Source organism: Anas platyrhynchos, chromosome 3 (assembly GCF_047663525.1).
Source record: "Anas platyrhynchos isolate ZD024472 breed Pekin duck chromosome 3, IASCAAS_PekinDuck_T2T, whole genome shotgun sequence".
Taxonomy (NCBI): domain Eukaryota; kingdom Metazoa; phylum Chordata; class Aves; order Anseriformes; family Anatidae; genus Anas; species Anas platyrhynchos.
In genome coordinates this window covers 10,568,918-10,596,199 of record NC_092589.1, presented here as the reverse complement: position 1 = coordinate 10,596,199, position 27,282 = coordinate 10,568,918, and the positions used below count along the sequence as shown (strand labels likewise).

The 27,282-nt window shown below is 43.1% G+C and overlaps 1 protein-coding gene across 3 annotated transcripts; it reads left to right on the top strand.

The window, feature by feature from the left end:
- Positions 1 to 2,471: 2,471 nt before the first annotated feature.
- Positions 2,472 to 27,282, top strand: BTBD3 (BTB domain containing 3). 3 transcript variants are annotated; one of them, XM_027453349.3, is made up of 5 exons: positions 2,472 to 2,594; positions 17,422 to 17,689; positions 18,216 to 18,306; positions 18,786 to 18,904; positions 22,889 to 27,282. In XM_027453349.3, exons 2-5 carry the CDS (start codon positions 17,547 to 17,549, stop codon positions 23,919 to 23,921), a joined length of 1,386 nt encoding a protein of 461 aa, XP_027309150.1. In that variant the 5' UTR covers positions 2,472 to 2,594; positions 17,422 to 17,546; the 3' UTR covers positions 23,922 to 27,282. The 3 variants fall into 3 exon arrangements, with proteins under 3 accessions (XP_027309150.1, XP_038033008.1, XP_027309149.1); XM_038177080.2 differs by lacking the exon at positions 2,472 to 2,594 and adding an exon at positions 6,120 to 6,212; XM_027453348.3 differs by lacking the exon at positions 2,472 to 2,594 and having other exon boundaries at positions 10,775 to 17,689.

Genomic DNA, 27,282 nt, shown 5'->3' with positions numbered 1-27,282 from the left:
AGCTCTGCCAGTCAAGAAGGGGTTGGCAGGATCCTGCTGTCTCATCCCAAGGCTGCCTGATGACCCAGAGTACTCTGAAGATTTGTAGTTTGTTTTCCAAAAACCACACTACACTTCTCACACTGTTTTTCTTACGAATGTTCAATTCTCTGGCCCTGCGGACTCTCAAAGGCTTTGAGCTGTGAGTTTGTAAGGTGTAATGGAAATGCTTTTTTAATTGGCCAGGGCAGAACATTTGGGGCACAGAGCTAGAGGCTGAAGCTGCAAAACTTAGAAAACCAGACTGCTCTTTCCAGGACGAGCTCATAGCAAAGAGCAGGGCTGTGCATGGACTGACGTGCAGCTTACCAGCTTTCTGCTGTCTTGTGCAAGGATTTCACGTTATTGCATGAGGAACTTCGGAATTAATAGATGCCTTTCTGCACCTGTCACCTCTGTACCAGTTTTAGTTCTCTTTTTTCCCTCTGTTATAAAGAGAGATGGAATAGCAGGTCCCACTTCAGGACCCCCTCCTGCACATCCCTAATACCACAAAGGCTGAATGCCTCCAGCTTCCATAGCAGGTGGAGCTGAAACGTGGGCACTTCAATACGATAACCCTGAAACCCACCCCAGGGGCAGGCTGTTCCCTCGGGTTCATCCCCCCTTGTCCCCAGGCTGTGGACAAGCACTGATGGCCCAGGGAGAGGCTGTGAGCTGCCAGGGAGCAGATGGGCAGGGGTGGAGGAGAGGAGAGGGTGGCAAACGCAGTGTGCAGGAATTGGAGGGCTGCAGGACAAGGACGTGAGCTGGCAGCCGGGTTCCCGGACCTTGGAGCAGCTTGCTACTAAAGGAAAATAAATAAAGCCAGGGTTTTAATTAACGTGTTCTTTCGTTCATGCGCAAAATTAAAAAACCATCCATCCTCAATCATCATCATCTTCTTTTTTTATTTAATTAGGAGGTTTTGCTATACTAATTGTTACATTCGTCCAATTCCATCAAATCAAATCAAACTAATGACAGCCAGATGGCCGCATCTCTCAAGATGCCTTACTCAGGGCTAATCTGTGCCCTCTGCTGTGCAGGCGCAAGGAGCAGAGGGAGCCTGTGCTCTTCCCCCAGGCACCAAAAGAGGACAGGATTAAAAATGCAGACTTATTCGGCAGGAGGCAAAGCTGGTGAACGTCGTCATGACCAGCTCTCCCCGCGGAGCTGAGGTTGGATTCCCCCCCCTGTTCATACGCTGTAGTAGAAAACACACAGTGGGTTAACTGGGGAAGAAGCAGCTGATGTCTCTGGAGCAGAAGTGAGGTGCATTTGACCTTTTCAATCAACGTGAAGGATGTGAAGATTCATACGTGCCCTCTCCCTGTCATGACGTGTAGCCTTCTGCAGCCTCTTGCCCACCCCCTAGCTCCTGCTTCATCCCTAACCCCCACACACAACATTACCAGGAGCACGACTGGTACCCACGGTTCTTGTTCCGCAATAACAGGCTCAAGATGTTGTTCCTGGCAGCTCCTGATAATGCATGTGTGTTACTAATTACAGCAGTTTATTTAAGAAGCGGTGGGTCAAACCTGTTGTGATCACTTGAACGATACTCGAAAATTATTACAGGGTGCACCCATTGTAAGTTAGGATAATTAAGGCTGCTGGTATTAACACTCTGCCCTTCCTTATTGCCAGCTTAATTTCCTTGAACATTTTTACATCCTACTCCTCGTTCTGCCTTGGGGGTTTGCAGCAAAATTCAATAACCATTTTCCTTTCTAATTTTCTAGTAAAGCACCACCTTATTTCGCCATCGCAGCTGAAAGCTAAGGTAAGCCTCTCTGCTTCCTTCTGCTCGGGGCTGTCCAGAAACCAGGGGAGCCTGTGCAACTCCTCCATCACGTCCTGCAAGCACCTCTCATCAGAGTCCATCCCGCCTAATACGAGCCTCTCCGAGGACTTTGAGGCACGCACAAACACCCGCACATTTCAGAAGGGTTGACTCTTCAAGCACTGGAGTAGACTTTTCAGAGTCATCAGTTGGGCTTATTAGTTTTGCCTGACACTTTTTACTAACTTCACACCTTGGGCATGGCTTTGCCCTCAGCCACGTCACACTCATAGCCACATCCTAGGACCAAAATGCCCCAGTGGATTGATTTTTTTTTTTTTTTTTACAAAAGCACAAGTGCTTGATACAGCCACAGAAGGACAATTTATTTCCTCATCCAAACAAGGACATCCCATACCTGCACAGCCCCAAAACCTGCCTGCCACAGCTATGTCTCATCACCACTACCCTTAACTGGAAAACCCCTCAGTTTTGCATCTTTGCCTCTTTTTGATGGACAACCCTGTTAGCAAGAACAACATATGACCGCCACTCTGGTCAGAAAGCAATATGACTGTCCTCCTGGGACAGATGAGGAAGAGTTAAAAGGCACCTGGGACTCTTGCACCTGGGGCCTAATGATGGGGTGCTGGAGCTATAAAAGGCCACAGAAGGAAGCTGAGCTCTTGAAAGGGAGACTTGGAGGTGGTTTCTGGTGTAACTTGGATGTAGACAACACAGCTGGCTGGGAGGAAAAGAGGTGTGAGAAGTGACCGTGCTGCTAAAAGTAAGTGATTTTAGTGGGGAAAGGGCTGAGATGTGATGCTTGTATGCTGGCTGTCAGATAGGAGTCAAAAACTCTTCTGCTTGCTTGTAAAAAAAAAAAAAAAAAAAAAAAAAAATCTTCTTTCCACAATGCCCAAGGGAGGAGACAGCCTCAGCAGCCTCTTCTCTAAGCTCTTCTGCGGTCCCTTTCCAGCAGGGTGGCAGCTGAACCCACAGCTGACCCTGCAGGTGCATGGGGTGCTGGACCAACCTGCTCCTCATGGGCTAAAGCAGGAATTGTGTGACCTGCGCCACGGGTGGGACAGCGTAAGGCAGTGCTTGATGCTCCCCACTAGATATCTTGCAAGCAAACCATGTGTATGCTGTGGCAGAAGGCATGCAGAGCCTACGTAGCCAGTGCCTGATGAACGTTTATCAGCCAGGGACATCCTGGTCACCTGCCCAGCTGCTAAATTTGGGGTGACATAGTTTGAGAGTGGTGGCAGCAGTTGGAGTGGCTGCAGGGGATGCTGGCGAAGGGGCGAAAACAAGGTGCTGCTTTTCTCCAGGCTTGCAAATAACACTCCTAAAACAAGGTATGGCTGCTCCACAGAGGCTACCCTTTAGCCCATATAGCTCTTGAGCAAGCTGAAATTGCAAGATATTAAAGGAGCCTGAGTGCGAGTAGTCCTCCTCTGGATTAAGGCCATAATTCACGCCGAGGGTTCTGGTATTTTTGTGCATTTACCCCTCTGTTATTATCTTAGCTGGTGATGACAAATGAATATCTGTTCTGCAATGGACACCCATATCTACAGTCCATGTATTTTCCTTTTGGAAAGGTTGACAGCTTTTTTTTTTTTTTTTTAATCCTAAAGGAGTTCCTGCCCCAACTCTTTGGTGGAGGGCAGAACAGGGAGAGATGAGGAAAACTGTACGTGCCTGTATGCTAGACTGGAAATTGTGGTCTTCTGGCTGCAGCTCCAGAGCCTGCATGTCCTGACCTTCTGGGTCAAAGGGCAGACAAAATTCAACACCCTCTGCTCTTAGTGAGTTAATACTTAACCCAAAAATCAGGGTCACCAGCCTCAACGAGCTGCTGGAGATAAGACAGTGTAGATTTTGCAGGCATCAGATGCCTAAATAAATGCAGATGACATGGCACCACCCGGAGGATGGCAGGATGGGGCTGAGCTCCGCTGGCCCTGTTTTGTCCACGTTCCTGGCTCTGGGAAAGCTGCTAGTGCATCTCCCTCCAGCTGCTCCTGGCTCGGGTGCCCAATTTCTAGCCTGAATATCTGCAAAACCCCTGGGGGCTTCACCCTGTGCTGCAAGGGCCTTGTCCTGACTGCCAAAAAGAGCTAGCAGCAGCTGCAGAAGTTAATTTTACAAGTCAGGTGTCTGCCTCTGACAGGCAGCTCCTCATATCTTTATGGCTAGACATTATTATATTGTTCTTTCATTTGATAACTGCTCTAGTAATGGCTTCTACTTGCAGTAAATCTCTTGTGCTCTCTTTTCTCCACCTATTAAATATAAGATGATAACCTTTCCGGGAAGCTGTGTGGAGAGACTCAGGGCAGCTTTAAGAGGGGAGGCATAGGGTGGGGGCATGGTCAGCACTAGCTAAGTGCCTGGTGGGACAATGCTTTTGGAGAAATTGTAATTATACCCTGCAGCACTTGGGAAAACCTCCCCAGCATGCAAGCTGAACTGGAAAATGAACATTTTAAATGCCTCTTCAATTTAGTGTCTTTTGAAAGCGCTGCTTAATACCTGGAAAATATGCCTGTGACATGAGAACAGACAAGTCTGAATGTGACTCAACACAAATATTTGGCTCCATTTTCCTACCACCACCATGTAGCAGAACCTAGCCCAGTTAAATGGCTTTGCAAAAACTGACTAAAATACTTCAGCTCTCCCTTGCACAGCTTCACCTTTATCGGCAGCACTGGAGTTTGCCTGGAAACCTGGATGAGAGCAGACAAGACCCCAAAGCTATGAAGGAGCAGCCCAAAAACCTTCACTGCAGCTGCTCTTGGGCTATGGGTGCAACAGCTTGAGCACAAGGAGAGGGGACATCAACGCTCACCAGGGCTGGAAACCCCCGGGAGCTGTGAGGGCCCCGAAAGTAAAACCAGTGTTACTGGGAGGAGTACCTCACTTAGGGACAACTTAGTGCCTTCCTCCATCTGGAAGCCATCTGTGAACACTGAGTAACCTTCAGACTGCCCTGGGGAACCGAAACTGGGAATATGATGCATACAACACATAACCTGCAGATGGGAAGCATCCAAAAGCAATCAAACAGTTGCACTTCAGCAGCTGGCAGGCCTGCACACTGCCCGTGCACATTGACCCTCCTTGGTTCACCACCAAGCTCTAGTAGGCATTTGCTGTTTCTAGGGCACCAAGGCAAGAGTGAGTTTAGCCCTGGTCTGTAGTGTCCTCTGTGTTTTTAGGAGAGGACATGAACCAGGTGAGTGTAATGAGTGGCTCCATGGCCTGAGCACACTTCCACACTGGGATCACGATCCACAAAGCCCTTCTCTGAACTGGAGAACAGGGCTTCTCTCTTCCGCTTGCCTGGCTGAACTACCTGAGCTGCAAGAGGGACTTTTCCCTTCCCTCTGAAAACAGGATGGAAAATCAGTGGTTATCTAGGCTTAACCCTGCTGTTTAAATTCAGTTTAGACAATGAATATTTTCATTAGCTTCCCAAGTCTCAATTAAATCATTGTTTGCACGCTATAATTTAAAGCATGTACTCTACTGGTAAAAACCATAAGAGCTATAAAGTGTATACATATACAGTTGCTGCTGGGTAGCTTCTTATCTATTTTAATAGCTACAATATTAAAACAGGGAAAGCGAAGCACTGATTATCCACAGATACGCCTAATTTCACTTTGCGAAGGTATCTGTTGAAATAACATCCATAATGTAGGTAAATGAATGTACATGAGGGACCAAAGCTGGAGCACAAGGCTGATTCTGGAAATAATTGTTTCATCGGGGTGGGGGAAACAACACTAAAGCTTGAAATAAAGCCTTTTGCTAGGCTTTTGAAAATAAACGCCAGCAATACATCTTAATTTCCCTCGTGGCCTGGTAGAGCGGCGTTATGAGGAGCCCTGTATTTATGAAATCCTGCTTAAGCCTGGCTGCTGACCCCAGCAATGCGGCTGAGTGTTTCTGAAGGGGCTCGGGGGCTTGGTGGCGGTGGTGGTGGTGGGCTCAGGGCGATGCCAGGAGCCATGTCGGGGCGCCCAGGGAGGGTCACAGCCCTCAGTCCCCTCACGTTTATTCATCCCTGAGGTAAAACCAGAGCTTGCATGACGCCCTAACCCTGTAGCAGGATACTTTTCACGTGTGTTTTTTTTTATTTTTACTTTTTACAATCGTACTATTTCTGTCAATTCTGTTCACTTGCTACTTTTTATCAAGTTGAAGCCGCCAGAGGCGCCCACCGCGGCCTGCCTCCCCCTCAGCCCGCCATGGAGCTGTGAGGGAAAAGACGGGGGTGGGGGGGGGGGGGGGGGGGAAGCGGCGTGCGCGTGCGCGCGGGGCGGGCGGGCGCGTTCCCGAGGCGGGGCCGCGCGCGGCGCTGTGAGGGGCCGCGCCGGGAGCGCCTCAGGTCGGTCGGGGCGGAGGGGCCGGGACCGGGGGTGGGGGGGGCACGGCCGGGACCGGGGGGGCGGCGGCGGCGCTGAGGGGGCCGGGCCGGGTCCTGGGGGCAGGGCAGGGGCCGTAGGGCCCCGGGAGGGGAAAAGGGGGGGGAGCGGCCGCACCTGAGCGCGTGTGGGGTGAAATTTGGGGGGCTCGGGGCGGGGGGACCCGAGGAGGGGGCAGCGGGGGCGCCGCGGGGGTCCCTGAGGAGCCCTCGGGGGGTTGGGCCCCAGGGTGGGGGGGGGGGGGCTCACAGGCACCGTTGGGAAAATGCTTCACGATGGCGTGAACCCACAAGTTGCTTTCTCTCCTTTATGGCCCTTCTGCTTGAAATAGTGATTTATTATTATTATTATTAATGATTCTTTAAGTAAAACTCTCGTAACTCCCCGTCAAACAAAACTTGCAGAGGAGGGGTGGGTGGCGGTGCCCAGTTTGGCCACGATGCCCCTTCCTGTCCCTGTCCCCTTCCCCTGCCGGCCCTGCAGGAGTTTGGGACCTGCCTGGGTTGTTTCCTCAAAGCTGAGGTGCTTGGAAATAGGGGGCTGGGGGCTGCGCTTTTCCCCGAATTGCAGAAAAGTTTGAGGTTAGGGTGTTTCAGTGTAACTACCAGGATTACAGGCATGCCTGCTGCAAACACCAAAGGCTACCTCTGTCATCTGTGAAAGGCTCTGGTGTCCCTTCCCTGTGCTGGTCTTTGCCACACTTTCTTTTCCTTCCCAGCCTTTAATCCGTGTCCCACACTTTCTGTTTAGTGTTTGCAGAGGAAGGTGGTGCTGGGCTGTACGTGTACAGCACTGTGTTGGACTCGACGGTAGCTGTTCCATGCTTGAATCAGGCTTAAAATAGTTTTTATTTTGGTATTTTTATTCTGGTCTCATCGTTTCCTGCAGAAGGGAAGTGCAGTATGTCATAATGTGTTGTATCTTGGCATAATTAGGCTATTTAACATCGCAAATTAAATATCTTAGGACCTTATTCATTTGCAATAAGTTCTGTAGGGTTGCCAAATTGGAATGTAGAGTACAGTACACTTTTTTTTCTTTTTTTAAGTCCCTCACAGTAAGTAGGCTGCAACATAATACGTGGTAACTCTCCTCGTGTTTCCCCTCCAGTGATCCTCAGCGCTGCCGTGGAGGAAACACCTTTCAGAAGCCATCCGGAATTCCTCTAGATTGCCTTGTAAGGCTGAGGAAAAGGATGCAAGTTGCAGTAGTTCATTTTCTTTTTTCATTTTTTAATAGCGTGGATTCTTGCTACTTAGACTGCATGATAATATTTTTTTTTTTCAAAAGTTACCAAACAGGTATTATGTTTATGTTAATAGCTTCAGTGCTAGGGTAGGCTTGGTTAAAGCAGAGGTCTGCTGCTGATAGGCTGTGCGTTATGCTGTCAGAAGAAATTTAGGTCTTCATCTCTTTTGTGAAGTTGTGCGAAGACCTCTGGTTCTGCAGCAAGACGTCGTTCATGCCCAGCGTTAGCGTTGTTGGGTCACTTAAGGTAGCTCTCCTGTGATATTCTCTCTACTAACTCCTGAAACTTTGCAGGCTGTTGATTTGTTTTACAGAAGCATTTAGATACCTGAGCTGGCAGGCAAGCCCCATTTTTTGAGGCACTACATAACTAAGCAACAGTTTTCCTCTCAAGGAGCTGCTGGATAAGGCAAAATATGGAAATAAGAGATGGCAATCTTGTAAGGAAAAGATTAAAAGCTCTGTGCAGTGCAGGTTTTATTCCATTCTGATTTATTCTGTAAAGTCCAATTCCAGTCCTGTGCCTTAATTCCTACGTGCCTTATACGTATGCATGTCAGAAAGCTGGGGGAAAGCTTAGGTAAAAGGTCATTTCATTTGTGTTTGTGCACTTTCTGCTTTTCTGGCCTGACTCGTCTCTTTTGTGATCCTCCCAGCCCGTCTGGGTTTTCTAACTAAGCATGCTGGAGTAAAATGACCAAATGAGGGCAACGTCCGCAAAGTGCTTGCTGTTTAAAACACTGATGGGCAGATGGGTGACCTGTGAACGTCTGTTGGCCATCCTGGGTACGCAGGGTGTAAAATCACAGAAAACAGGTTTGCAAGACACCTTGTGAGACCATCTTGTCCAGCCCTGTTACCTGCATCGTGAGGTTACCTGGCGTCCTGAATAAATATTTCAGTCCCCCAGAGGATCGTGTACCACTTGAGTACACTTCTGAATGACTCGCTGATAACATGCCTGTGACAGGAGGGATATTCATGTGCCAGGTTACACTTTGTGTCCGCCCTAGCTGCAGTTTTTCTTCATGATCTGAAGAACTTAAAGGAGTCATTTTACTTAAGAAAATTACATTTTCTAGAATTATAGCTTTGCTGCCTCCTATTTTGCTCAAAGCTTGCTTGGTTGCAAGGATTTTCTGAGAGTATAAGAAAGTAACTCTTCAGTCAGGTCACACTTTTTTACACTTGCTTGCACCTGGTAGCTGTGGGATTTTATATGTAGGCTTATAGGAGTTGATGGAACAAAATCCCTTTAAAATCTAATCCCTAATGTGCCACGTAGTGCTATCAGTGTGTCACCTTGCCTACTTCACACAAGCCATACTCTTTACAGCTGGTGAGGAGCTGAGGCGAGCTGCTTGTTATTTACAGCAGAAACATGTATGCTGCTTCTTTGCTGGAGTGTTTTGCCTTACTTTAGAGTCCTCAGCGTACAGTTTAACTCAGGTGAAAGAAATCCCTGTCCTGTTAGACAGCTTGCTTGGTTTCTGTTGAGGCACGTAGCTCACGTGAGTGCCACGTGACATTAAGGTAGCGTAATGCACATATAAAGGTGTACAAAGTACACCTGGGTGCATTTGATTTCTTAGTGCTGTTTTGACTGTCAGACCAAGGTGATACTGCTGCATATATATACAAAGAAAAAGTAAAGGCTTTCATTCTACAGAAGTTTTATAATACATAAAATTTATGTACATGTGCATAATACAATCCCTTAAAAGATCTTTATGCTCTTGTTTCATTACTTGCTCTTTCTTACATGTATTTTTTTTCCTGTTCTACAATTCTGAAATGTCCCAGGGTTAGTAAGACAGCATTATCATGAAGGAGAGTAAGCGCTTAGGATGCCCCAGCATTGCTACACAAATATGTCTTGATGCTTAAAAATATAACCTGAAACCAGAACTTGAGTATATACATGGCCATCTTTCAAAACTTCATTACTGCAAAGTAGCTGCCATTTACTTGTAAAGAGGAGGAGAAATTAATCAAAATGCGAGAGCATGACTGAATTAATAGGCAAGTGTGGCTGAAGTACTTGCAGCAGAGGAAAGTATATCTGATTTTGTAGAACAGTTGATCTGATAAAACTTTGTCACTGTTTTTATTCCCCTGTGGACTCACCATTATAAATCCAAACAGAACCTGCACGTGCTGTGCGAGTCTGGAAGCAAAGCTAAGGACACGTAACAAGATCCACAGCTGCTGATGTGTGGCCAAAGGTTAGTTGGGTGCAGTGCAGTCTGCTGAAAGCAGTGTTTGGTTCCGTTCCTTCAAATATTTGGACACAGCTCAAGTTAAAAGCGATCGGTCCCTCATACCTGAAAATCAGAGTTATACAACAATTAAAAAAAAAATAAATCCACTAGTGTTTATTCATGGGTTTTGAGACCCACTTTCGAGAAATGAAAGCCACTGTGTTTGAGAATGCATTTCTTATCACACACTTGCTTTGCCAAGGGATTAATCTGTTCCTCTTCCAATAACTGAGCTAGTCCTTCTCTTTTGTTAGTTAAAATGCAGTGAAAACAAGAAGCTGTACCAATTTTTCCCCTTTTTTGACTCATTTAAAATACTACTTCTGAATGGTTCCAGGTATGCTCTTCTACCAGTGTGCCCAGTTACTGATGTGCTTGGGGTTTCTAAGCCAGCTATACCATGTCTAGTGAAGCTTTGAGTCCAACGGATTTATGATGGTAGACCCTAATGATGTTTATTACAAACCTAACGTTTCAGGTCTCCTCTGTTTTTCTTAACGTTGCTCCATTGTGAACTTGAAGCACCTCAGAGCGTGGCAGTCTCAGCAGACTGAAGCTTGCAGGCTGCAGAACAGTGACTGTGTGGGTCTTGGCAATATCCTCCTCCCTCTTAGGTCCCCCAGGGTACTTCCACACAGTGGTTTGAGGTGAAAACAGGTGATCTGCATGTGAAAACGTAGTCCTTGAATTCTACGCTAGCACATTCAACTGGATCACATTCCTCCTGTGGTTATTCATGGAGTGGATACTCCTCTAGTGCCATCAGCTCTCAAAAGTGAGGACTCGCTGAGGAGTTGTCTTTATCATTTTGCATACATACTGACCTGTGTGTAGGAGACCAAAGACATCTGGGAACCACTGATGTAACGGAACAGGAGTAGTCATCATTCTACCTGCCCTTTGTAGATCCTGTATTAATTTTACTGTTCAGTTTTAAAAAGAGTAGTTTCTGAATGAAGTTAAAATTAGTATAAGGGTTTTTCTACATAAGGGAGATCTGTCTGTGAGATAGGAAGGGAAGTCCTGGCTCTAGTCACCCGATCCCAATCTCCCTGTTGAAATAGCCAGCATGTGAGTACTAATTGTAGTGGTGGTTTCTCTAAAGTGCACTAAGATCACTAGCTTCTTTCTCACAGGGCACTGAGTGATCATTAAATGCTAATGACTTTTGATTACCGTTGACCTCGGTCAATTTAGAATTAGTGACCTAGAGACGAAAACCACTGTATCTCATTACCAATTTCCTGGGCTATCTGATCTTGCCTTTGTAAGTCAGCTTTGATAAGAGGCAGAATAGAATTAAAGTTGACCTCTGTCTTAGGAAAGGATTGAATGCTTTCAGGTTTGCAATATGTTTAAAAACATAGACACACAAAAGAGGCAGCCACTAAGAAAGAACTTATTTTTTGACCCCACAGTTTGTCATGAGGAAAAAAGCATGCAATGAAATGGGCAAGCTTAGGCAGTAGTGCTGGTGGGGAAGAAATGCACAATTTGTTGCTTTTAAATTTTTAGAACAGTTTATCTCGTGTAACCTTGGGTAGAATTTCTCATTTTAATATTGAAGGTTTTCTCATCTCACACATTTATTTATAATTCTTGCTTTTACATTGAACTATCAAGCAGCAAATGAATGTTCATAGAATAAATTGCAAGTTCTACTCTGGGATATTTTCTGCTTGCAGTTCCTAAACTATGACGTTAGGAAATGTGTCTCGGCAGGCTGGTAAGATCATTTATTTCGTATTGTGATGAAGCATTTCACATAATTTCTTTCCATATGCACAAAATGGAATGTTTGTGTGATAATTCACTAACAGGATCAAATATGTTGTTCACTGTAGACTCTTTAAACATAAGTCTTTATACAGTTACGGTTTATGCAGAACGTCATTTGTGTGACATACACGGTATTGAATTGACAATGAAAATTCTGGGGGAAGTTAAACCTTTTTTTCCTTTCTCACTTCGCTATGCTAGCTATGTTTTTATACAGCTGGAAACTGAGTTTTTTAACTTTAAAAGCAAAACTCGAGAGTGTAAAGAAGTCATTTTTCTGTTACATAGTGCGTTTTGGGTGTAAATATTAAGTTATTGAATCTCTCGCTGTGGCTAAATTGCAAACTTTTGGCAGCTAAGCAAGAAAAAAATGACAGTAGAAGGTGTTGCACTTGGTTTTGGAACAGGTTTAAGGTGAGCCAATTAAAATTCATGCAGAAAGAACGTGGATTGCATCGAGAAGTAATTATGGGGATAAATGTTTTTTCTTATTTTAAATACAATGTTTTGATTTGATTGCTTTGCCTCAAAAAGGCTGTTGCTGTAAAAATCAAAAAAGGGGGCAATGAAAATAATTGCAGATACAAAAAGGATATTAGAAAGATTAAGGATGTCTTGGTAGGGAAACCAGTAAGAAGTGATGCAAAGAGATTTAGCCTGTATCCTAGAAAATAATGGAATAATAGGAGGATACAAGACAATTTTATTCTTTAAACTCCTATTTATAGAAGTTTGTGTTCACCTGTTGATTGGGCTGCTCAGGTCTTCCTACTTCTGTTTCCTTTAAAGCATTTGAGGGCAGTTAGGGAAAAAAATGTAAAAGCTATATTTGTGGATAGAATTATGCGGAGGGTTTAAGTCCTCATTCTTTAAAGCCCAGAGTAAGCACTAGGCAGAGTTGGGAGGAATATTTGCCCACAAGCATGTTGCTAGTATAGCATACCAGCTATAGCAAAACACAATTTAGCTTCTAGCATTGGTTCCAGATGCTTTTCTATTCTGATGTTATTCTGTTCTTGGCTTTTCTGAGAAAGAAACACTCTCTCCTTTTTTTTTTTTTCCCCTTGTATTTTAGCGTATTCTCTGAAAGTCTTCATAATTTTATCTTTCTTCCTGCTTTAGTCTCCTTCTTACCCTAGGAAACCTTACTGAGGAAGACTTGAAGGCCAGCTTTTCCATGCAGACAGAAACAGTTATGGTCCTGGTTAGCTTCAGTGCTGCCAAACAGAAACTTGGGAGAGAGCAAGGAGGTTGGAAAACGTTGTCACTTGTAATGCGTTTTTTACTTGAGGAAGTCGAGAGCAGAGCTATCAGTCCCCTTTCCAAGTGAGCATTTTTACCAGCAGAAGGGGGTGAATGGTGATGGGGAAGGGTTCTTCCAAGTGACTAAATAATTCATAAATAGGTAAACAGAATTAGGCTCTTCAGCTGTGTGGGTTGGTTTTCTTGGTTTTATTGTTTATTTGTTCTTTGAATTAAACACTGATTAAAAAATTGTGTGTAAAAAGTGAAATTAAACAAGAAGTAGCAGTGGACAGGTAAATTTGTTAAACATTAACACGGTGTATTTATTTTGGTTAATAGAGATGTACCATCTGAAACGTGCTTCATTGGGGAATCCAGAATTTAAACAAAGAATTTTAATAATGCATAGCCATAATAACAGCCCAGGGAAAGACTTGGCAACTTTACAAAAAGAAATATATGCATTTTCTCAATGCCTACTTGGAATTCATTCCTCAGTTCAGGATCTGGTTGTGACAGACTATTGGGAATTTTGATGAAATCTTGTTGCTTTTTTTTAGGGAATTGTCTAGTTCCTGGTACTACATCAAGAGCAGAGCTGTAAATATGTGATACAAGAAAAACACAACCTATTAGAGGAAAAAACATAGAAAATTTTGGATGTGCTTGCTGTTGCATAAGGGGAGACTGATGTCATGTGAGGAGGATTTCCATCAACCCTGGAAATTCAATGATTTCTTGAGTGTAAATTACCTTCAGAAAGGCATAACTCTGTGTGTGTATATGTATATACACACTTAAAAATTAATGCTTCAGATTTTTTGTTTGTTTGTTTTTAAGAATTTTTATCCAGGAGCAGATTTGCAAGGGTTTTTAATTTGCTCCTAATTTGAAAGAAGGATGAAACTTGATGCACGGTTGGACATGGTGCTTGGGGACATGATTTAGTGAGTGACATTGGTAGGAGGGTGATGGTTGGACCAGATGGTCTTGGAGGTCTTTTCCAACCCTAACGATTCTGTGATTCAGCCTCAGAATATATTTTTTTGCTAAATTCCTCGCATCTGGCATGAAGGAATTTCATTAGACCCGTGTTAAGACTTAAGGATGGAATTTCTGGTTTGATTACTTCTAATAATGTATCTGAAGGATGAATTTCCTTTTTTTCTAAGCTATACTTATGAACTTCTGTTAGTAAAGAAGCATGTGAATTACTGAAGAAAATAAGGAAAACAGCAGAACAAGTTTTTGGAAATTGATAGATCTGTGGGTAAGAGAAGATGAGTTAGTTCCTTCACCAGAAACAGACTGATTGGAACTTGAGACTCTGACCAGCCTTTCAACAGAAGTTGAAAGGGAGAAGTTCATAGCTTGCTTTTACTGATTGCTAGCGTTGATTTGTAAAGTCATTAACATTATGTGTATAATAAAAGAAGAAAAGTTTTTTATGGGAAAATATGTGGAAGTTGTTGCCAAAACAGTAAAAAAAACAGTGCAAGTAGCACTAGTTTTGTGTGTTTTTTTCCCCCACTTCACATGGGTCTAACCACTGGTATATGTCGCTTTGTTCTGAGCTAATAAAGTTCAGTGGAGGTGGTATAAAGCTTGTAAAGGGTCATAACAGAACCCAGCAGTTGCTATGAAAAAGTTGTAGAATCATCAATATTTTCCATTTCCAGCAGACCAGGTTTTGATGGGGGACTTAAGAACGGACAGAGCTGCCAGTTAGGCTTTTTACCTACTGGGGTAGATTTCTATCCTTTGACACCGATGTTGTCTTGTCTAGTAGGGGTCTGTCCGACTGTTGGGTTCAGCCAGAACATACTTCAGCTGCAGCTTCTTCCTAACCTCCTTCCCCAAGAGAGTACAACTTGCTATAAATATGTGTGGTGTGTTTTACAGAAGTCAAAGGTCTGCCTGGCTCCTGGTTCCCGTTTACTATTAGTCTTTCCCAAACTGAGGTACCAATTGAGTCTCTCTGTCATTCCCTCCCCTTCTGCAGCCTCCTTATTCACCACGCGTATAATCTTTGGACTTGTTTGGCAAAGTAGTTTGCAAAAGTGTGTGAGGACCTTGATTTTTTTCGTATGTGTTAGTAAGTGAAATAGATTTGTGGAATGAAAATTAAGTCTCCCATATGAATCTCCTAATCTCTGTTACTTTTCTCCTACTGCCAATGGCAGTGCCAAAATTCACCAGATTTTTTGACCAACGCATGGCTATTCAGTATCTCTAAGGTTTTTATTTTTTTTTCCCAGTGCAGTGGCAAATAGGTTATTACTGTAACTAGAAGGGACGGAAGTTTACCTAAGCAGGGGAACAAAAAAAACTTACACAAACCCAGCAAGGTCACATTTTGTGCTGAGAAGACATGCTGTGTTCCCACTGTAAATTCTCCGCTGTGAGCAATTATAAACATCCCATCTGTGGGATTAGTTTCTTTCCCTTTACCCCTTCTTTCACTTCCACAATTCAACACAGCTAGGATTGTTAGTTTCTGACCCAAATGAATTTGTCACAGACCAAAAAGAAAAATGAGAGTAAGAAAAGGGAGAAGAAAGCTTATTAGGAAATATTTCTTTGGAAATTGCTTCACCTGCCTCCTTAATCTGTTTAGGAATGTCTCAGTTTTTTCAGCCACAGCAGCCATAACCCACCATCAACTTTTACATTACCAGCAAAGGTGGTTTTGCATTGAGATGCCAGGCTGTGAAATACAGCAGCTGAGCATGGACAAGCGTTTTTCCCCATGAGCTTCAGGCAGAGGAGAAAGATGTGTCTGGAAATGATATCCTATCAAACCACTGCAGCCAAGCCTTGGGATGGCCGCTGCCGGTGGTTTTAGTTAGTGCTTAACGTGGAGCATCTCTTCAGGAGACCTGATAATCTGTGCAATATCTGCACCTGAGGTTTTTACAGTCCTTGGGTTTAAAGATGTTCTGAGATGACATGTTACGGAGCCGTAGCTGCAATTCAAGCAGTCCCCGTGGGGTTTTCAATAAACAGCCTGTGAGTAACTTCTGTGCCTCAGTGTAAGTCAGTGGCAGACTGTCAGGGATTTCAGCAAGGTCGACTGACTCTCCAACAACTTTTGATCTTTTCTTTTTCTTTTGATGTTGTACTCTTGTCCAGCAAAGTTAGTAAAAGCTACATATGGCTAAGCTTGCATTAAGAGGAAAGAGGATTTCTTCTTTAAAACTTGAAAATAATTGAGGTGATGTTTGAATGATCAACCCAGCCAATATTTTAAGGTGTGAAATGTTGACACCCAACACCGAGTATTTCTTCTCTGCTTTTTTAAGTGGCTGTGCTTTCCCATTTTTATACACTTGACCTACTGTTAAGGAAATCTGTTCTATGTTTAAGCCCTAAGTAAGCTAATGACTGAAAATTAGTCTCTTTTCTTATTTAAATGATTTGGTTGGCGTAGATTATATCCTGTTTATTTCAGAAAGTAGCTGTTAATAAAATCAGGATGCGTTTGCATCTCAAGGAACAATTTCTGCCTGAGACTCGCTAAATTGTTCAGACTTTGATTTTATGCTTTGAAACATTGATTAAGTATATTCACTCTGATTTGCCTTAATCTGATTGCACATCGAGAAGTTTTCTTCTGATGTGGTGCAGCCACGTCTGGTGTAAGCGGGCCTAATTAACACCGCTTAGTGATTTGAGCCCCCTGTCAAAGGCTGTTACATTAGCGAGAAACATAAGGAGTTAAAGCTGAAGCTGTGACCTCATCTCTATTCATGTTACACTGGAGTATAAACTCCGCTGAAAGGGATTGTTTAACCGCATCGCCGTCTTTTCCGCTGCTCGCTGATTTGCTTTAATTCGCCTCGGATATTTATAGCGAGCTCCTTCTGCACAACTGCTGCGGGAGGGGTTGTGGGAACACCGGGGGCATGGGGAGCCGTGCTGACAGCAGTTGCGTGCGGGAACACCGAGGCTCAGACACGTCTCTCTACCTGCTTTCAACTTTTTTATCGCTTTCCCTGTGAAAACTGGGGCAGCGTGGAGGAGGGCAGGAGCTCCCTGGCCACCTCGCTTAGCGCTGCGCCTCGACTGGGGAGCGCCACTGCTGTCGCTTTAACGTTGGCACCGCGCACGGTACAATAGGTGTCACTGTGCGGCTGGCTCCAATCGCTTGCCGGTGACTTCAGCCATTGGCTCCGAGCGCCGGCTGACTCCATCTGCAGGGCTGCAACACCGGCTCTCTCTTCGGATCCCTCCATCGCACGAGTTGGGCGCGCTGAGCGGTGCCACAGCACGCCGCCGAGCATCCCTCGGGGAGCCGCTGCCCTAGGCTGCTGGCAGGGCGCAGCGCTTTTGGGTGCTTTCACGGCTGCGAGAGCTGGGAAGAAAGCAAACTGGCTGGAATGATGGGGATGTGCTTAACGATTCAAGTACTGGATCAAACTTAAAGGCAGTTTTCTCGCTCGGTATGCTGGAAAGGTCACCTTGCCTCGCTGGAGGAGAAACAAACTCTCAGCTCTGCTGCCCGCTGTTTAACAGCTTACATGTGCATTTTTTAATGTTCTTAGCTAGCGAGGCTATCTAGCTGTACAGATAAGTATACTCATGGTAGATGAGAAAGGAAAGAACATGAAATGTCTCACCTTCTTCTTGATGCTTCCAGAGACGGTCAAGAACAGGTCCAAGAAGAGCTCTAAGAAAGGAAATAGCAGCAGCAGCAGTAGTAGCAGCAAATTGCCGCCAGTTTGCTATGAAATCATTACCCTGAAGACCAAAAAGAAGAAGAAGATGGCTGCTGATATTTTTCCCCGAAAGAAACCAGCCAACACTAATACAACTGCTGTCCAGCAGTACCACCAGCAAAATCTCAACAACAACAACACTATTCCTGCACCAAACTGGCAAGGACTTTATCCAACCATCAGAGAGAGGTAAGTTCAGGACAGTTCATTTTTGTGTTTTGGATAGAGTGGTGAGAAGTCACAAAATGTGTACTTTTAGTTATTTATTAGCTGAGTAAAACACTGTTCTGTCTCTTTTTTTTTTTCCTTGGTGTGTGAAAAATGTATTTGGGTAATGGAAAATATTTTGATAGCTCTCTTCCAGACAGTGCAGCTGTTTGTGTAAATAAAAAATGTTGCTGCAAGCTGCAGCATACCCATAAAGATTCCCTTATAGACCTTAGGGGGAGTTTTCAGTGATACATGCTCTTGACTGATTGCTACCTTTTGAAAAGTTTTTGTAAGTTTGTGGTTTTTTTTATTGCTCCCCCCTCCCCAGCTTTGCTTTTTCCCAGTACACATGTGCACTGATGTGTAAAGTAGCTTCAAACTGTTTGTCCTGTTTCTCATTCTATTATTATACCACTTTAACATGTTCAGAAATTTGATTTCTTTAGTCCGGGGCAAGCGTGGAGTTACGAGGCACCATACATTAACACACTGCCTCTGTTCGTAGAAATGCAGTGATGTTCAACAACGACTTGATGGCAGATGTTCATTTTGTGGTCGGGCCACCAGGTGGGACCCAGCGGCTGCCAGGACACAAAGTAAGCAACAGCTGCGTTATCAGTTTTTGTGCGGGGGATAGCAGGAGAGCTCCCACGGTTATGCCAGGACATAGCAAGGGAGACTCGGCTCTTCTGACACAGGCATAGTTCTGTGTTTTCTGTGGCTTCGTGCAGTGGAATGCTGTCCCTTGTTTTTCTTTGTGGTATCTGAGGCAGTCATTGTAAAGTTAGGAGTACTGCTCGTGCTGTTGATTAATATTACTCTTGACACTGTCTAGAAATAGTTAACTTCTGTAGTGGATATGAGTTTTTTCCAGTAGCTAATGCATATATGCCCGTGAGAGTAAAATGAAGGGGAAAATGTGTAATTCTGTTTTTAACTTTGACTCCATTTCTTACTGAAGTGTGTCTATTGCCTGTCAGTGAAGCCTGGTATGTTCAGAGTGGCTCTCCCACATTGTTTTTGTTGGCAGTGCTTTCAGCTTAAAGCATGAAATAAGATTTCCCTTTCTCAACAGTATGTCCTGGCTGTTGGGAGCTCGGTATTCCACGCAATGTTTTACGGAGAGCTTGCAGAGGACAAAGATGAAATCCGTATACCAGATGTTGAGCCTGCTGCTTTTCTCGCAATGCTGAAGTAAGCATCGTTCATCTGCTGGGTATATTTTTGTTTATGATGTACACATGCTTTAACCGTGACATTACCAGTGTATTAGGCTTGCATGTAAACAGAACGAAAGCAATTGCTTAAAATATTCCTCTTTTTGTGTTTCAAGTATTTCAAACTTTTACCTCGTGTTGGTCTCCCCCTCTACTTCCAGGCACGCATATATTAGGCTAATGTAGGCAGTTATAAATAATGACTTTGACAGGGGATCTTTGGGCACATTGTATACTGTAATGCCTATTGATTTGATTTGTCACCACACATTACACAAAGGAATGGAGTTACTAAAAAGAATTGTCAGCTGTAGGAAAAAAACAAAACAAAACAACAGAACACAACAGCACTGTTATACTTTGCAAGCACAGTGAAAAGTTAAAAAGAAAAACAAAAATCAGAATTGCTATGTTTGTAAATCGACGTAGTTCCAGCTCTTTTTAAACATGTTACATGTCTGTCTTATCTTAGAAAAATGACCGTAAATTACTGAAAATGAAATTGCACTGAAAATTAAATTTCCCCTCATCTGTTATATTGATGCATCTGGAAAGTGCTAAAAAGGCTGTTTACAAGAATAGGGTGGGTTTTACTCCAACTGTGTGTGTGGGGGGGTGAGAAGTCAGTTTACATGATCATCATTTATCTAGGTCTTTGATTTATTCTTGCAAACTGCATAAGAAATGCTATCGTTTCCAAGTGAACACAATGAAGCGGTTTCCCTGCTGAGCTGTCCTCGAATGTATCTATAAACTCTGATTTTTAAAGAGAAATTCCCAATTGCAGAGCTGCTGTGCCTCTGAGGGATTTTTCCCTTCAGCTTTAGTAACAGCTTTAGAGTATACGTTAGTATCCGATGGTAATCCTTTTAACGTGCTGTGGGGTTTATTGCATGTAATGGTATAATCACTAGCGAACCATTTATTATATTCCATAGATTGTTTTGCTAGCATGTGATTACAAAACGATTTCTTTTTTTTTTTTTTTCTTCTGTGTTTCCGTGGCACTGCAGAGGAGCAGTCAAAGTTACATACGGAGTTTGTTGCGTACCGGTTTTTATAGGTTATTCTGAATGCCAGAAATGTGCTGTGCAAATCACGATAACTGCAAGGAGACGCTGAAGTCACATAGATTTTGCATAGACCTGGAACATAGCACAAAGTTAGGGCATTATGTCGGTAGGTGCGTTGCAGATCCCTGCTTTGGGCCTTTCTGTTTTTGCAGATGTTTTCTGCAGAGCTCAGTCTTGGGCTTTACTTTTGTGCAGAATTTTACAAGGCACAAATGCAAGATACTCAGAGTCCTGTTCTACTTTCTTTTTGAACAGCAATTCTGTATCACTGTGACTAAATGTGAATGGCCATCTAAAAACTGAATGCTTTTTTAATTTATCATTGTCATGAAAATATACGTTCAGGGAGAAAACCTAGAAAAGAGAATATCAATACTGATAACCTAGTCTTGGCAAATTATTTAGCCCATGGCAATATGAGAAAATCTCTTGGAGAGCATGGCCAGAACCACGAAATTCATCACCCTGTAAGCTTTTGCTTAAAAAAGCAGAAGACCACGCAAAGTTTTTGTGTGGTCTTTGTGGATGTTGAGCTAACCTTCCTAGTGCCAACTGATGCAGTGTGTCTGAGCCTGCAGAGTGCTCCAGTGTCTGCGAACGCCAGGGCTGCCTGCAGCCGTGGTGGTGCAGGGATGGGGAAGGGATGTTGCAGCATTCCCCTCCTTGCACGATCCCGAGCATGTGCTGCACTGGGTGGAGCATGGGGGGAGCCTTGGCCCCCTTCACTCCTCGCCCCCAGGAAATCCTTCCCACGAGTGTCACCTGCAATTTTTGTGAGCAGTGGATGGTATAAAGGTCCTGATACTGATGCTAAAGAAATAAAAGACTTTTTGTCCATCCCAAAGCAGTCTTCTCCTTCATATGCTCCTTACCATAGTCAGGAAGGGACTCGTTATAATCTTTGTAAGAAAATATATTAATTTTTTCTTAGACAGTGAATTGTTAAATATTGTTTTGTGTTTTACTATATAGTGTGTGTACTTACAGTGAACATCGGACAAGGTATTGCAAGATGTAACATAGGAAAGATTGACTGGTAGATAGTAATTACTCTCCTAGTAAAATTGATTTTGCTGTTCTCTATTGTTTTAAAAATAGGGTTAAGAGGTTGTTAAAATTCATAATCCTGCTGACACACTGAGTTGGTGTCTTTAATGCATTATGTCTTACCTTAATATTGACCATTGAAGTTAGAACTGCGGTCTCACTTTAACCTTGGATGAATGTGTTACTAAACCAACAACCTGTGGTCTAGCAGAATCCTCTGTTTAAGAGTAGGGTGAGACTGGAATATCAGTAAATGTCAACCAGAATCGAGGTGCATTGGCAGAATGCAAAGTGTGGAATATTGCTGACAGCTGATCTGCGCTGTCTGTTGTAAATCAGTGATATTAGTTCCTCGCTTTCATGAATATTAAACTAGCAACTTCTGTACTATTTCAATTTAAAACAGATGTCATCATTCTCTGCTGTACTAGCAGGCAAAGAGAAGTAATAGAAGGGAAAACAGAGTTGGAGAGCAAAGAGGAGAATGATAAAACCCAACAAACTGAAAGCTTTTTGGGACAGTAAAGGACGTAAGGCCTAAGCCTTTGTTGTTGCAAATAGCCCAGTTGAAACCAAGTAATGAAGATGTGTTTAAAAAAAAGTGGGGGAGGGAGGGGTCTATGAGTATTCTGTTCTCTGTAGTCTCACATTTTATTATATTGCTTGGTCAGTCTGCTGCTCTGAGCACATTGTCTTGGTGTGGCTTGGAAGATAGCACCCTAAACCTGCAAAACATCCAAGTAAAGCTATCTGCAACAACAAACAACCTACTAAGTAGGTACTAGTTCCCCTTGATAAGCACGTTCTCTAGTGCCAGAAATGCATTGTGTTGGGAAACCTGCTAGCTAAAACACATTAATTAGTACAGGGTTGCATACAACTCCAACTTCACTGGAGGAAAATGTTTTTATCAACCATAACCATCAAGAATTGCTTATCCCTGTGAAGAGTAAAATTGCGTTTGACATGGTTTTAACACATCGCATTCACTAGCTGCAAATGGGTCCCTGAAGCATGAGATATTAAAAAGAACAAACTGTACAATGCTTCATTTCTCCAAGCAATGAATCCCAGCAGTTTAGTCACATAAATAGAATTTCACCTTCATCTCTTTCATGACACTAGCATGGCAGTATAAAGCTTTTTTTTCTTTCTCCTTATGCACTGAGACTGAAACAATGCTGTGTTAGTGGAGCTAGGATGTTGTAAGCATTAATAAACCTGAAAATTAGTTTTCTGTGCCTTTTGCTTTTCCTCTGTTTCATTGCCTTGTTAAAATGCTAGTAATTACAAAGATGGGTAGCACCTGATATGCTTTGATAGCATTTCTCTTCCGAGAGACTAGCTGGTTATTACCAATAAACTTGTTCTCGCTCTTGTATTTATATATACCTCAATGAATCATCATGAATTCACCATCTTGGGACATCCAGTCCGAGTACTATTTGTAGCACCTGTTCCAGACTATTGCCTTAGCCAAGTAAGGCAGTACTTGAGGAGCTTCCTCTTGAGGAGGATAGTTTGTCATTAGCCAGAGCACCTATGGGAGGAAAACAGATGGAGGGGGCCAAGCTTTGGAGATGCTACATTGTCTTATAGCATGTGCCCCAAATGTGAAATTTTATTCACCTTAGATTTAAGCATGTTCTCTCCCGTGGTCTTACATGAGTGGTGAATTTAGCTTGTGCTTTCCTTATGAATTTAATCAACGTTCCCCAAAAGCAGTGGTTAGTTTTCATGTGGAGCTATTTGAATATTCCTTGTTTGTAACTTTCAGATGTTGCTGACAAATGATCCTTGTGCATTCAGCAGCAGCATTACATGCTTGTGTTTCCTTTCAGATACATCTATTGTGATGAAATTGATTTGGCTGCAGACACCGTACTGGCCACTCTCTATGCTGCCAAGAAGTACATCGTCCCTCATCTTGCCCGTGCCTGCGTTAACTTTCTAGAAACAAGCCTAAGCGCAAAGAACGCCTGCGTGCTGCTGTCCCAGAGCTGCCTGTTTGAGGAACCTGACCTGACCCAGCGCTGTTGGGAAGTGATTGATGCCCAAGCCGAGCTAGCTTTGAAGTCTGAGGGCTTCTGTGACATTGATTTTCAGACGCTTGAAAGCATTCTCCGAAGGGAGACTCTGAATGCCAAAGAAATTGTGGTTTTCGAAGCGGCTCTGAACTGGGCCGAAGTGGAGTGTCAGCGACAGGAGCTGACGGCTACCATAGAGAACAAGCGCAAAGTCCTGGGCAAGGCTCTGTACTTGATTCGCATCCCCACCATGGCACTCGACGACTTTGCGAATGGCGCTGCTCAGTCTGGGATTCTGACCCTCAATGAGACCAATGATATCTTCCTTTGGTACACGGCTGCCAAAAAGCCAGAGTTGCAGTTTGTCAGCAAGCCCCGGAAAGGGCTCGTTCCTCAGCGGTGCCACCGCTTCCAGTCCTGTGCTTACCGCAGCAACCAGTGGCGCTACAGGGGCCGGTGTGACAGCATCCAGTTTGCTGTTGATAAAAGAGTGTTTATCGCTGGCTTCGGGCTGTACGGCTCCAGCTGCGGATCAGCAGAGTACAGCGCCAAGATTGAACTCAAACGGCAAGGAGTTATCCTAGGCCAGAACTTGAGTAAATATTTCTCAGATGGTTCTAGTAACACTTTTCCCGTGTGGTTTGAATATCCAGTGCAGATTGAGCCTGACACCTTCTACACAGCTAGTGTGATTCTGGATGGTAATGAACTCAGCTACTTTGGACAGGAAGGAATGACAGAAGTTCAGTGTGGGAAAGTGACTGTGCAGTTTCAATGCTCTTCGGACAGTACAAATGGCACTGGGGTACAGGGGGGGCAGATTCCCGAACTGATATTTTATGCTTGAATGGAAGTGTGTGGAGACAAAAGCATTTTCCTAGGAAGAACCTGCCTGGTTCAGACCTACCGATGCTTAGCTTTCTGTCTGCAGATACGTGACCAGTACAGGTAATATGTCACAAACGCTGTGGGCAAGTTACTGGCTTGCCATACTTGTAGCATTGTTGGTGATAAAGTTTAAATGTAATATTCAACTTCAAACTGGAAGCTCTTTGGGAACACATAAATGTTAAAGGCTTTGTAAGAGAGGTGCGTGTTTGCTGGTGATGCTGATCCTTGCTTTGATGCATCTGTGAATCACCAGAGGATGCCCCCCTCTTGTATCTCATGGATTCTAGGACTCCTTCCACTAAACACTGTCTCTGTTGATCAGTTTTCTTTCTCTGTTTCCTCCTCTCTGCTTGTAATTATTAGGGGAGATAGGGGTAGAAAATGAAAAGCCTTGTTTTATAGTTCTCTTCTGTCTGCTCTTCAAACTTGAGAGATTCCAATATGCTGAGCCGCTTTTAATCGTGGGAGCTGAAAGAAGTGCTTCAATTGTACACCGAAAAAAATATAGGTTTATACCTTCATCCTGTGAGATTCTTCTGTGGCCAGCTGTTGGGATGGTTGCAGGGGAAGAGGAGACAGTAAGCAGTTTTCAGGAAGCCACGCAGCGTGCTGACCACAGTGCATGGACATGTTTACAGTGAGGAGGGATCTGGGCTTGGCAGCTTACCCTCAGAGTTCATCTAGGAAACCCACCTACAAGGCAAGGAAGTACTTGAACATGTTCAAATTGTACATGCAGGTTTAAGCCTCTACTCCCATGACCTAATTTTGCTACGTTGTAGTTGATTTCCTATTTAAATAGATTTTCTTTGAACCCACACAGAATAAATGGGGGGTTAATATCTAGAATTCAATACAGGACAGTTCTGTTTGATTTCGGTTTTGTTCTTATTACTTCCTCCTAAATGTTACAGAGACAGATTGTAGAGGAACAAAAGAATGTACCAATCCTGACTTGGACTTTTTTTCCTGTAATACGAGCTTTTTTCTTTTTATAACCATACATTATCAGTGGAATTTAGACAAAGACAAGAAGATTCCCAACTGTGATCATGTTACAGTTAGCCTATATCATCAGATAAAAGTAAGGAGGAGAAAGTCTTCTCTAATGTGCTAATGGTGGATCTCTTGCAACTGCCTGTATTTAAACATCAATCAGGGGATTATGCAGTGTGGAACCTTTCCCTTATCTGAATTCTTTCTCAAGCTTCCTGTCATATGTCTGCATCGTTTCTGGAAAAGTATTAGGGATCACAACTCTATCAGGGAAGGAAATCAGTGTAAATGAGAGGTACAGGTACTATTTAAACATGAGAAAATCTTTCAGCCTTGCATTGTGACAGTTGCATCTCGAAGGGACACTACCTACTGTAATGCATCTCATTCTTATTTCATCTCTGAAGTGGGTTCTTTTTGTTGTGTATGTTTTAAGAAAATGAGAGGACCAAATGATTCTCTAGACAGTCTCAAGGTTAATGTTATATCAACACATTAATGTAGCATAACCCTATATTCACTTGTCAGTTTTATAATAAAAATGTTTTCCCATATGATCTCTTACCAGTTCGATACTATTACTTTTAAGTGTTTCCTGACAGTTGAAACCCTGGCCTTTGGCCATCATAAAGTGCCAATACATCTTTGCAGTGTCCAAAACACCATCCAAGGTAAGGAAAACAGGAGTATAGACATCAAATACATTATGGCCAAAGCTCAGCTCTTCCCTCTAGGTAATAAAGGAGAGCCAGATGAAGAGCTGCCTACAAGTTCTATGCTTTTCACCCATCTTAGTGTTTAATGTTTTATATACATACATACATACATATATGTGTGTGTGTATGTGTGAGCAGCATTCTCTCTGAAATGTAAATACCCTCAAAATACATAGAAAATGTTTTGGCTTTTTTTTTTTTTTTTGCAACAGATGTACATAATCCAGACTGTTAGTGAAATCTAAACAGAATGCTCCATGGAAAACTCCCAGAGAGATTTAAAAAAAAAAATCCCCAGTTAATTATATTTAGATGCGCAGCCTAAATTAAACAAGAATACAGTTGTATGGACTGGAGGAAGAGTTGAAGAGACTGCAGAAAAGAATCTAAGATTGTTGAGAAGTATCGGTCATCTACTTGTAGACAACGTTTTGAGCAGCAGTTTCATTTACTTCAATACATTTGGAAGCAGAGCAAGACACTAATCAGCTGATTAAGTTTTCTTACAGCAAGAGGTTGACATAGATGTAATCATTCCGAGTGATTATCAGACTGACAAGTTGCTTGCAGAAGCAAGCTGCATTCTGAGTTGTTCGGGGGGAAGAAGGAGGTGCCTCAGCTGGTGGGACAAATCAGTGCTGCACTGGTAGAGCTAAACTCTGGTTCTCTTTTTTTTTTTTTTTTTTTTTTTGTTTATCTGCAAATAAATGTAAGCTATCTGCTACAGTGGCTGGAAGAGATAGTTAGGAGATCAGAATACTGTATAGCTGTAATATGTAGAAAATGAGCTATTATTTAATTATTTTTATTTGCTGGTTTTGTTAAATATTTTTGACAAAGCAGGATCAAAGCTACCTATAGCTTAATTCCTCTGAGTCCTTTCCAGGCTTTAGGAGCTGCTGCATGTAATTTTTTATTTTTTTGTTTAATGTGGATGAATAAATAATGGACCACAGAACACTTTTTGATGCCTACAGCGCAGCTTGATTCTGAGCCCTGCTTGATGCTAACAGGTACTGCTGTACGAGAAGGTGACTACTTCCAGTCACCTTAGACATCAAGGCACTTAAATAGGTGTCCAGGTGTGAATTTGGTCAGTTTAGCAGTAGTATCCGAGCTTGAACACATCAATACGGCTGATGCTTGCAGAACATCAACCTGGCATGTAAGCATAATGTCAATACAGAGAACTTCCTAGGTTGCCTTGAGCTGTACCTGGCCACCTCTGCTAATTGTATGTTTGATTTTCCTGGTGATGGGAATCTGTGATAGAGAGTATAATGTAATATACTTTCTGCATATCTAAAATAGTATTTAAGTAAGCATTTTAATTTCTGCATACATATTGCACTGAACTGTTGTTTAGTTTTTGTTTTTGTTTGGTAATTAAATACAGCTAACTTCAGATCACAGCGCTCATTTGTGCTGGAGCAGTGTTTGACCTTAGCAGGCTTACAGCATTATTTATAAAGGACAGATATATAAATATGAAGTACCTCATGTTGAATGTTATTGTACTGTATCTTTAATGTCACAGTGCAGATCTTGTTGGACTCATGAATGTGTATAATCGCGTTAAACATACAAATAAAAATGGTTCTTAAA

Bases quoted from the DNA above. Each gene is read 5' to 3' on its own strand.
- BTBD3 (XM_027453348.3), top strand. From the start codon at position 17,364: ATGGTAGATGAGAAAGGAAAGAACATGAAATGTCTCACCTTCTTCTTG. The intron at 17,690-18,215 runs GTAAGTTCAGGA...CTCTGTTCGTAG, and splicing joins TATCCAACCATCAGAGAGAG to AAATGCAGTGATGTTCAACA. The intron at 18,307-18,785 runs GTAAGCAACAGC...CTTTCTCAACAG, and splicing joins AGCGGCTGCCAGGACACAAA to TATGTCCTGGCTGTTGGGAG.